General features: G+C 39.8%; 1 protein-coding gene across 1 annotated transcript; it reads right to left on the reverse strand.

Moving 5' to 3' along the window:
- Positions 1–1,820: 1,820 nt before the first annotated feature.
- Positions 1,821–11,159, reverse strand: NIFK (nucleolar protein interacting with the FHA domain of MKI67). Its single transcript, XM_060767473.2, has 6 exons — positions 10,988–11,159; positions 7,079–7,207; positions 6,655–6,763; positions 5,373–5,584; positions 4,562–4,639; positions 1,821–2,302 (listed from the first exon to the last, which is right to left on the reverse strand). Exons 1-6 carry the CDS (start codon positions 11,120–11,122, stop codon positions 2,120–2,122), a joined length of 846 nt encoding a protein of 281 aa, XP_060623456.2. The 5' UTR covers positions 11,123–11,159; the 3' UTR covers positions 1,821–2,119.
- Between the last annotated feature and the right edge of the window lie 1,420 nt (positions 11,160–12,579).

Below are 12,579 nucleotides of genomic sequence, written 5' to 3' on the forward strand. Positions count from 1 at the left end.
ACCACACACACACACACACATATATGTAAACACGCATATATACACATATACACAAATACACACACACATATATATATATATATATATATATATATATATATATATATATACACACGAACACATATACACAGACAGGGTCACAGCAACGCATGGCAGGGGATGGCTAGTACATTATAAAAAGAACTGAAGGCCTGATTTTACAAACACAGTGATGGTGCATGTTGTGGGAAAAAGTAAAGAGAAAAATCATACAGTCTTTTGCGATGCAAGTGTTCATTGCCCAGCATCATGCACTTTCTCATCAAGCTAAATTCTCAGGATGGTGGCAGAGGTAATAAAGCCCCCAATTAAGATATCAGAATAGATTCATATGTTATGATTCTTGCAAATAACTTGCTCCTTTTCTTATCTCGTTTGAATTCAACATTTTATCCTGCACATGTGGCCCGCCCACTGTCACTGTGATTGTGTTTATTGTAATATTATATTCTTAATGTATTTATATGTTTTATGTACTTATGATGTTGTTGCTTGTTGCTTATGTTTTGGTTTTATTTTGCTGTAATATGTTGTCTGGGCTTGGCCTCATGTAAGCCGTCTCGAGTCCCCGTTGGGGAGATGGTGGCGGGATATAAATAAAATTTATTATTATTATTTGAAACACAAGAATATGAGTCCACAGCAGACACTCTGCTGGCTGTTGTATTGGATCACACGTCGGACACTTCCCAAGTGTCTAGGACTGTGTGATGTATCGGCGAATAATGTGTGCAGATCTCAGTAAGGTGGCCTTTTGCAGCTGGTAATTTTGTCAGCGCCGATTGTGTTTAAGTGCAGGCCAAGGTCTTTAGGCACTGCACGCAGTGTGCCGATCACCACCAATTATTATTATTATTATTATTATTATTATTATTATCTATATAGGGCAATCAGTGTTTCTAGTGTTTCACATAAAACATTTATAACTGTTAATTTGACAGTTCTCTGCCCTTAAGTTTACACTTGAAAAAGTAAAAAAGGATGGCAATAGGAGAGGGAATTAATCCAGCAGATACTGAATGTTCTCCTCCTCCTCCGAGTCCAAGGCAGTGGCAATTGGGAGGGAGAGGTGGCCTTTTCTTGTATTTGAGCCTAGGCAGGATGGAGCTATGCCTGCCTTTTTTTCACTTTGCCTGAGACCACAGTAGCAGGAGTAGCAAATTTTTCTATTATCTAATCTCAACCTGTTTACGACTTTGTATGTCAAATCAAGTACACTGAACCGAGTTGGAAAGCAAACTGGAAGTCAGCACACTTGATGAAAAGGCAGTGATGTGAGCATTAAGAAATTTCCAGTGCTAAACCATGTCCGAATCCATAATATTTTGGGTGCTTAGTTATTTCTTGTTCACAAGATTATTGTCACTGAGGTAGACAATATCTGGCTTTCCAAATATTGTTGGACTCAACTGTCATCTACAACTGGATTTGCCAGCTGGGATGGACAGATGTTATAGTTCAAAATCTCTGGAGGTCTCTAAGGTTGCTCAGTTAATTCACAGTCAAAACAAAGATATCACATTTTGGACATAAGGAAGCTACAATCCTGGGTTTACAAGATCTGAATAGGGCTGCTGAGGATCAGGGCTCATGAAGGCCTCTTTAAGTCGAAGCCAGCTTAATAGCAAACAGAAAAATTTGCTCATCTTTTGGACAAAAGTGGCCCAAGGCACAGAACTGCAAATCTAATTATATTTACACTAAAGCGACTTCAAACATGGTTTGTTGCATATTTATCAAAACAACTGGTTACTCTTGTATTCAATAATTAATCCAACTCACAACATTAGATGTAGTTTATTTTCCATCTGAGTTACAGTTAAAGAAAAGGCAAAGATCTCTCCAATATAGGAGTTTTACAGATTATGAAACCATTTTCTGTATACATCTGTGGCAACCTTTTTAAAAACTGATTTTACTCCTTGGGATAAAAAGCCAGAGACAGGAAATACAAGCCATGTTTTCCTTGTGGGCAAAACCAGCTCCAAACTAGTCACATATAAAAATATTTCTTCTATGCAAGGGATTCTTGATCAAATTGGAAAGTTGTAATCCAAGTGTCCTTCGGTTAAAGACATAATTATGTTTTACATTTCCGTTTTTTCCCAACTGCTTTTTTCTGTAACTTTCTTGCTTTCGTTTTTTGCACACCAGTCTTTACAGTCGCAGGTGGTAGTTTTAAAATTATTTCTGTGTCCTCACTGTCTTCTGGCTGTGATTTTCGGCGTTCAAGAAATGTTGGTGTACACACCGGGGTAGGATCCTGGACAAGACAGAGAGAAAGATGCTGATTATTAAAAATGTGCAAATTGTTCAGGTAGCTGAAGTAACTTCTTACAAGAAAATTGCTTTGGCTAAGATAATATTTATTGCTTGGGAAAAAAATCCTTCTAATCCTGTTTAAAGACCTGACTCCCCTTATTTTCTCTGGATAACTATGAGAACTCTTGGTATTTTTAATTAAACTGAGCATTGCCATATTTATTAGTATCATTCCGATGCCTAAATCAAAACATTCTCTGGTCTAGAAATTACCCAGAAGCTATAAATGTATGGTGTTTAGGATTGCCTAACTTAGGCCAATTGCGGCTATACATACAGGGTAGGCACAGGAGTGTTGTAATGCTTCTGTTTCTTGATGGTATATAAGGACTTCCTATTCAACTCTTCCAAGATCTCAAGGACTGACCCGGAGAGGAGAGCGTAGGCTTGCTTCCTGCTGCCCCAGAGGACAGGATCAGCTCTAATAGCTTTCAGACCAGGGTAAAATGGTACAGCCCAAATTCTTAATCTAACCAAATACACCGAGAAACGATATGAGAAAGGTTGCATTACAAGAACGGTTTTGTCAACCTTATGGCGGCCTATGACACGGTGCAACATTAGAAAAATGTCTACCATATTACCCAGGACTATGATTTAGCAAAAACTGTCCAGACTTTCCTAGAAAACCACAGCTGCTATGTGGATTTTCAAGACAGGAAAAGTAGATGGAGGTAAAAGAATGGTCTATTTCAAGGCAGCGTTCTTGCACCGACCTTGTTTAACATCTTTATCACTCATTAAAAGGTTGCTATATGCTGATGACCTTGGTTTAACAACACAAGCAAAAGTTTGAAAAAGTAGAAAACCAACTTACTAATGCCTTGAAAAATCTCTCCAGTTACTGTAAAGATAACCACCTGAAGCCTAACACTGCCAAGACACAAGTGTGCGCTTTCCATCTATCTAACCATGAAGCCAACAGGAAATTGAAAGTTACCTGGGAAGGCCAAGAGCTTGAACAATGTTTCTATCCTAAATATCTCAGCGTCACCTTATATCGAACACTAACGTTTAGGAAACACAGTATGAACACCAAGAACAAAGTAGCTACACACAATAACAACCTGAGGAAACTTACTGGCAGTGCATGGATGCAGGCCTAAAATTAATAAGAACATCATCCCTGGCCTTGTCTTACTCAACTGCCGAGTATGCCTGCCCAGTTTGGCATAAGCCTGCTAACACGAAGCAGGTGAACACAGCACTAAACGAAACATGCAGAATAATCACAGGATGTTTTAAACCTACACCTGTTGATGAACTCAACAAGCTAGTTGACACTGCCCCCCCCCCCCTGCATATACAACGGGAAGTTGCTACTATGAGAGAAATAAGGTTGAGCACTGTGAAAGCTATCCACTGCATGGCTGTCAGCCTCCACCAAGTAGACTCAGATCAAGGAAAAGCTTCATGAGAACACTCTTCTTAATGTTTCCTCGGCAACAACAAGAGTATCCCTCTGTGCAGCTAAACCAGGTAATTCCAACTGGATGCCCCCCTCCCCCACGAGGGTTTGCCTCCAGGGGCAAACCAAGAATGGACAACTTGGAAGTCCTTGAACAGACTCAGAAGTGGAGTGGGCAGATCAAAGGACAACCTGGCAAAGTCTAAAAGAATCCACCACCTTGTGTGACTGTGGAGCAGAACAAGCAACTCCGCATTTGTATGCTTGTCAACAATGTCCTACCTCATGTACAGAGGAAGAATTATTTAAAGCTGCCTGTTTTTGGTCAAAAATATTTAGCTGCTTGTGCTCCTTCAATTTTTATCAGTTTTATACTTATTTATGCAATACTTCTGATACAAAATAAAAAAAACTCTAATAGTTGAAGTTACAGGAGTTTATACTGAAAATGAACATTCGAAGGAACATAATGACAGTAATAACAGTGTGGTAATGGAACCAGTTGCTTAAGGTGGTAAAGTCTCCTTCTCTGGATGACTTCAAAAAGAAGCAGGCAGATGCCTGATGGGGTGATGGAGATTCTGCAGGGGTTGGAGCCAATGGCCCACAAGGTGCCTTCCTATTCTATGAAACATGGAAATATTGGCCAATTTGCCTTTTTTAATAAGGCACACTCCACCCCATTTATAGTAGCTGGCTTCCATTGTCCTATAGATAAATGACAATACTTTTAGAATAATACAAAAGATAAACTCTTTCTTACTAAGTAAATCATAATAATCAGCATCTTACCTCACTATTCACAGACAAGTTCAAATTAGAATCTGATGCTGAAGTCTTCCTTTTCTTTGTCAGAGGAATCTCAGCAGCCTATGAAAAAAGTATTTCCTCATCAACAAAGTTTTCATTCAAAGTTGCCTTTATAATTTTAAAAAAGTGTCTTGGAGCTAGCTATTAAATGTACTTAACACCCTCAACTTTGTCTTACATCCCACAGATAAGCAGACAAAAGTATACCAAAGGCCATATTAAAACGTAATAAGGTAAAGCGAAAGAATGGAGTACTAAAAACGACAACAGAACTCAATTTCAACTCCAACTGAAAGCATAAGGCCACACATTGTATTAAAAAGATATATTCCAGGTAGTCTTGTAAGCAGGTTCACAAACTGCTAGACTGTCTTTCAATACAAAGAGAACCAATGTAATCTAATTTTACAAAAGGTTTTCTGCTTATTAACTTAGATGTTATAATTACTCATTATGGGATCCCAGTTTGAAAAACTAACCTAATTGGGTTTCAGTATACATCTAAAGTCCCTTCTACATTACCTTATAAAATCCAGATAAACTGGATTATATGGCAGTGTAGACTCGTATAACTGAGTTCAAATATCTACTTTGATAATCTGGATTATATGGCAGTATAGATCTAGCCCTAGTGATATATGAAATAGTCCTGAGATTCCAATTGTTCAATGATAATTTAAACCTAATTCCTGCTTTAAAATATTATTTGAAATTAGTCAAATTAATTATCAAGTTTGTATTAATCTTCCTCTTTCTCTGTCCAATTTTGATCAGAAACAGGAGATTTACTTACAAAACCAGGAAAATCATAATCGATTCCTTTCTTTGCCAGTCTTTTCCTCAACTGCCTTTCCTTTTTTAACAAACGCATAGTCATTTTTTCGGTCTCTTTGGCTGTTCTCTTCCGATTATAGCGCTTCACTGCTGGATATACTGGCTTCTTGAACTTTTTCTCACTGCCTTTAAAGAGGGCTGGATGGACTTTTTCAGGTGGCATAAAGTGACCTGTAATATGTAAACATATAACAAATGTGAATCAAAGACCTATAGAAAACATTGAATGGCTTTTCTCCAAACTTATAATAATCTTCATTTTAGCTCTGTATTGCCCAATTACATACCACTTTACATACCCCAGCAATTCAATCTTGACATACTTCGGCACTTCAATCTCCTCCACACCCTTCTATGCTACAGAAACAAATACTGTACTTTATATTATGCCTCTCATGAACCCATGAGTTGCAATATACAAGCAGTACAGTTCCCTCTGGGCCAGTCCAATGTGATGGTTTGAGTGTTGTACTGTAGAAAACAGGACCCGAATCTTACTGAGATCACGCACTGGAAACCCACTGTGGGCAAAGCACATCCTCTCGGATTGAAAATCAAAATAAACCTCCTCTGAACACATCTTGCAAAGAAAACATTGTGAAAGAAAGCCATTGATCAGAAGCACACAATAAAAACCAAAGCATCCTCGACTCCCTCCCCCTCTTTTGCTATTTAATACACCACATACTCTTCTTCATAGCTATTATTTTCCTATCCTCTTTACTGTGCTCAATCATTTGGGATGGCTACTTGCTCACCACATGCTTCCACCTAGACCTTGCACCAAATGGCTTGATTCAAGAGGTGACCAATTATGGTCAATGTTCAGCATCAACTCAAACAACACTATATACACAGCAACTTGTTACCACTCTATGCATGGGGTTTGGTGAGAGGGTGATTCAATGCAGTTTCCAGGTCTACAATTAGTTGCTATCTTACTTCCTCTGCCCTAAAGTGTGCTCAAAGGAGTAAAGTATTTAAAGGCCACAGTTATGAGGCTACTGATTCTGCGTGTATTTTTGAAAGCAGAATACTAACTGGCATAAGACAGGGAAAAGACACAGGACAATGAAGATCTAGATGAGAGAAAAGGCAAAATTACAGGCTTGGAGGAAAATGTTAATCATGTTGAACATTCTTTATTTCAGAATAAATGTAGACACATTTTTACAACGACAGAAGTCTTAAGTGCTATGGAACTAACAAAAGTCTATTTTGAAGAACACACATATTCTTACATTTCAAAATTCTTTCTCCAAACAGATAGTTGTTCATGGTGTCGGCAACAATCTTAGCAACTTCATCATATTCAAATTCCACAAATGCATAACCTTTGCTGCCTCCAGTCTGTTAAATAAAGATAAAAAACAAAGAATATGAAAACTGAGAAGCATATTCTAACTTTTTCTTAATACACAAATGGAGTTTTGAGTTACAAAATGCCAGCAAGTGCTTTCATTTTCTAGTTAATTGCTTTTATTTTCCATAAACATTCTTTATACTTATTAAAATACAACTTTACAGAAATATACTTAAAATAAACATTTTTGAAATAACTAAAAATACACCATTTAACTTTCCGCAGAGAAAGTCTATCAAACAAACCATGAAAAACAGAAAAATATGTCTTCAAATGTTAGGAAATCATTTTTAAAGTCTTGCCTTTTTGCTCCTTGAAAGGCGAAGCCTTGTGACAGTCCCAAACTGGTTGAAGTATTCTCTCAGCTGTGGTTCATAAAGACCTCTTGGGAGATGACCCACATAAATGACACCAGGAGTCTGTTTATCAACCTGCAATATGGAATAACAGAATGAGCAAATATGGCAGTGATCTATTTTAGAATTGCATTGGATGTTTGATGATTAAGCTGCTTTGTGTCTGCTTGTGGAGAAAAAAAATGGAGTATAAACAAGCATGATGACAATAATAATCTATCTGTGTGGATTCAGGTCTGTGGGGAATGTCCAACATTATTATTTATGTTTATTTATACCCTACTTTTTCTCTCCACAAGAAGACTCTGGCTTCATATGGCAGTGCATGGTGTATAACTGCATAATACAAAGCCTCTATGTCGAAACGACCAGGCGTGAACTGTGTGATTCTTTGAAAAGAAAGCAATCTGGGAACCATTCTCTTAGAATCATAGAGTTGGAAGAGACCACATGGACCATCTACTCCAACCCCCTGCCATGCAGGAAAAGCACAATCAAAGTATCCTGACAGATGGCCATCCAGCCTCTGTTTAAAAGTTTCCAAGGAAGGAGCTTCCACCATGGGAGTTTCAGGCTGTTCTTCGCCTGTACAGTTGTGCTTTTACAAAACAAACAAAAAAGCAGTTTGTAGAAAAGGTATTCAGCAAATCCACTGCTTTTGGCCCTTAGGGTAAAATATATTAGGACCAAAAACATCTACTACTATTTTTTTTAGTGGAACTATAATGCAGCAAGAGATTGAAAAGGCACTGGTTAACAGCAAAAGTGCATCTACACTGTAGAATGAACGCTACTCGACACCACTGGCACTACCATAACTTCAAGAATAGAATAACACTGTGGTGCACCTGGCTGGGATTAAATCAACTACCAAACCCACACATTTTGTATTTTCTCTGTTTGTTTCCTTTGTTCTGTTAGAAATGTAATATAACTGACTGGCTGCACTGACACGAGAAATAAAATAAATAACCTGGCTGGGAGTCAGCTGCATTAACATCTCTACTGACCAAAAGGTCATGAGTTTGAAGCCAGCCCGTGTCGGAGTGAGCTTCCGACCAAATTTGTGTAGCTTGTCAATTTTGCAGCCCAAAAGACAGTTGCATCTGTCAAGTAGGAAATGTGAGTACCACTTTGTGGGGAGGCTAATTTAACTAATTTATGAGGCCATAAAAATCTCCACCAAGGACGCGGAGAATGAAGAAGTACTTCATTGGTGTCGTGGATGGACGGTGAAGTGACAGCTCCCCTGGGGGCCAGAAAAAGTTGGAATGTTAAATAGCCTCTGACTGTCTGTCTATGGCATTGAATGTTTGCCATGTATATGTACATTGTAATCCACCCAGAGTCCCCTGCAGGGTGAGAAGGGCGGAATATAAATACTGTAAATAAATAACAAAAGTCACAGTTTTACAAGGTCTTTAAAATGTCTCTGATATAAAATTACTATTGCTGCTCTGGCTTGCAGGTGCTGTTGGCTTGTTGGTATCATTAGTTATGTAATACTCTTTTAATTCTATTTCAAATGATTTTTGGTTTCTGTAAATTGATTTCTATGTCAATTTTTTTTTGTGTCGAGTTGAGTTACTTGATAGCTAAGTTTAATTTGACTGTAGATATTGGTTCACTTGGGACTTGGTCAGGCTGTTATTGTACAGGGTTAGTCAAAATGAATAGGCCAATAAGAAAATTAATTGTACCCGAATTGGCCTATTCATTTTGACTAACCCTGTACTTGTATTTGAATTTATGGTCATGTGAAGGCACTGAAATTTTGCCTTTTTGTTTGTTGGAATCTGTCCTGAATCCCCTTGGGGAGATAAGAGTTTTATTATTATTATTATTATTATTTGAAACACAACAAGATGAGCTCACAGCAGACAAGATCACTCTGCTGGCTGTTGTATTGGATCACACATCGGACACTTCCCAAGTGTCTAGGATTGTGTGATATATTGGCGAATAATGTGTGCAGATCCCAGTAAGGTGACATTCTGCAGCTAGCAGATGGTAATTTTGTCAGTGTCGATTGTGTTTAAATGCATGCCAAGGTCTTTAGGCACTGCACCCAGTGTGCCAATCACCACTGGAACCACCTTTACTGGTTTGTACCAGAGTCTTTGCAGTTCGATCTTTAAATCCTCATATCGTGTCAGTTTTTCCAGTTGTTTCTCTTCAATCCTGCTGTCACATCGACAATCCGTACTTTGTTTTTTAACATGATCGTGAGGTCAGAAGTATTGTGCTCCAAAACTCTGTCTGTCTGAATTTGGAAGTTCCAGAGTAGTTTGACATGTTCATTTTCTGTAACTTTTTTCCAGATTATGATTCCACCAGTTCTTTGTTGCAGGCAAATGGTATTTGTGGTATTATTATTATTATTTAATCTGCTAAAGATTGCTGGTGCCTTGCCAAACTACAACTCTCATGAGCCACGGCTCTTAATGTGGGCAAGTCAATGAGATGTGGAAAAAAATATATTAATGTATGAAAACGAATTCAAGAGGACTAATAAGGACAGGGCTAACACATAAATATATCTGTTTATCCTTCCAATGAATTATGCTGGGGGAAATGGAAGGAAAAAGGAAGAGGGGTCGACCAAGGGCAAGATGGATGGATGGTATCCTTGAAGTGACTGGACTGACCTTGAATGAGCTGGGGGTGGTGACGACCGACAGGGAGCTCTGGCATGGACTGGTCCATGAAGTCACGAAGAGTCAGAAACAACGTAACGAATGAACAACAACAGCCTTCCAATAATCAGCATAGCACCCCTAATATCTGGGCCCCCCTGGTGGTGCAGCAGATTAAACCGCCAAGCTGCTGAACTTGCTGACCAAAAGGTTGGCAGTTTGAATGCGGGTGAGCTTCTGCTGTTAGCCCCAGCTTTTGCCAAGCTAGCAGTTCAAAAAGATGCAAATTGCACCACAATTCAAGAGAGATATTGACAAACTGGGATGTGTCCAGAGGAGGGCGACTAAAATGATCAAGGGTCTGAAGAACAAGCCCTATGAGGAGCAGCTTAAAGAGCTGGGCATGTTTAGCCTGAAGAAGAGAAGGCTGAGATGAGACATGATAATAATGTATAAATACGTGAGAAGAAGTCACAGGGATGAGGGAGCAAGCTTGTTTTCTGCATCCTTGGACACTAGGACGTGAAACAATGGCTTCAAACTACGAGAGGAGATTCCATCTGAACATGAGGAAGAACTTCCTGACTGTGAGAGCTGTTCAGCAGTGGAACTCTCTGCCCCGGAGTGTGGTGGAGGCTCCTTCTTTGGAAGCTTTTAAACAGAGGCTGGATGGCCATCTGTCAGGGGTGCTTTGAATGCAATATTCCTGCTTCTTGGCAGGGGGTTGGACTGGATGGCCCATGAGGTCTCTTCCAACTCTTTGATTCTATAGCAGATCAATAGGTAGCATTTCAGTGGGAAGGCAATGGCACTCCATGCAGTCATGCTGGCCGCATGACCTTGGAGGTGTCTACGGACGACGCCGGCTCTTCAGCTTAGAAATGGAGATGAGCACAAACCCCAAGAGTCAGACACTATAATGTCAGGGGAAACCTTTGCCTTTACCTATTTATTTGTCGTGTCAGATCAACCAGTCAATTATATTACATTTCTAACAGAACAAAGCAAACAGACAAAATACAATACCTTTACCTTACCTACCCCTAATAGCTGCTAAACTGTACATGGGTTTGGGTCAACTTGGGCCCTTTAGGTGTTCTGGACTCCAACTACCGGCTGTTAGGAATTGTAGGAGTTGGGAGTCCCAAACACCTGCGCATGCGCAGTGCAGCGGCACCCTAAGAGACTCTGGTGGCGCTTCCCCCTCCTTCTCTCTCACCTTGCCTTTCCGCACGCGCTGCACCTCAGCCTGGAACTCTTGCTGTCGGTCCAGGTCCAAGGAAAGGAGCGGGGCCGCCTGTCTGGCCTTGGCTTTCGCCTTCGCCGCGGAAGAGCCTTCTGTTACCGCCGCCATGGCGCCTCCGCAGCAGGAAAAGGGGCCGCCTCTGCCTCACACGGCGTGTGGCTGCCAAGAAACGGAAGCCTCCTCTCGTCACTTCCGCTTGGCTGGCTTGGTGCCACAGTAGGAACAAGGACGGCAGAACAGCGGCCCCTGCTGGCTGGGGGCGGAAGTACTGGATGAGGAGTGACTCCAGTGATATTCACAAATGCAAAGACAGCCAGACCTCCATATCCTCGCATTCTATATAATATAATATAATATAATATAATATAATATAATATAATATAATATAATATAATATAATATAATATAATATAATATAATATAATATAATAATCATCATTGTATATCATAGGATATACGTGTGTGTGTGTTTAAATTTGGGTCCCATATACATTTCTCTCTCTCTCTCTCTCTCTCTCTCTCTGAAGAGCAACCTTTGATTTTGCCATTTTACAGAAAGGTCAACATTTTACTATGTTGTTGGGCCCTGTTCCATTATCATCACTGTATATCACATGAGATATGTATGAACTTGGATCCTATATATATATATATATAATCATAGAATCAAAAAGTTGATCATACAGTATTGGATAATCAAGAAAGGTATTTTATGCAAGGCTGCACTTAGAATCAAAGACTTGGAAGAGACCTCATGGGCCATCCGGTCCAACCCTCTGCCAAGAAGCAGGAATATTGCATTCAAATCACCCCCGACAAATGGCCATCCAGCCTATGATTAAAAGCTTCCAAAGAAGGAGCCTCTACTACACTCCAGGGCAGAGAGTTCCACTGCTGAACAGCTCTCACAGTCAGGAAGTTCTTCCTCATTTTCAGATTGAATCTCCTCTCTTGTAGTTTGAAGCCATTGTTCCGTTGCGTCCTAGTCTCCAAGGAAGCAGGAAACAAGCTTGCTCCCTCCTCCCTGTGGCTTCCTCTCACATATTTATACATGGCTATCATATCTCCTCTCAGCCTTCTCTTCTTCAGGCTAAACATGCCCAGCTCCTTAAGCCGCTTCTCATAGGGCTTGGCTAGTGTATGTATGTATGTATATATATATATATATATATATATATATATATATATATATATATATATACTAGCCATCCCCTGCCATGCGTTGCTGTGGCCCACATGGGGGTTCTGTGTGGGCGGTTTGGCCCAATTCTATTGTTGGTGGGATTCAGAAGGCACTGTGATTGTAGATGAACTATAAATCCCAGCAACTACAACTCCCAAATGTCAAGATTCTGTTTTCCCCAAACTCCACCAGTGTTCACATTTGGTTATATTGAGTATTCTTGTAGAGTTTGGTCCAGATCCATCATTGTTTGAGTCCACAGTGCTCTATGGATGTAGGTGAACTACAACTCCCAAACTCAAGGTCAATGTCCAGCAAACCCTTCCAATATTTTCTGTTGGTCATGGGAGTTCTGTGTACCAAGTTTGGTTCAATTCCATTG

This window comes from Anolis sagrei, chromosome 3, assembly GCF_037176765.1.
Source record: "Anolis sagrei isolate rAnoSag1 chromosome 3, rAnoSag1.mat, whole genome shotgun sequence".
Lineage (NCBI taxonomy): Eukaryota > Metazoa > Chordata > Lepidosauria > Squamata > Dactyloidae > Anolis > Anolis sagrei.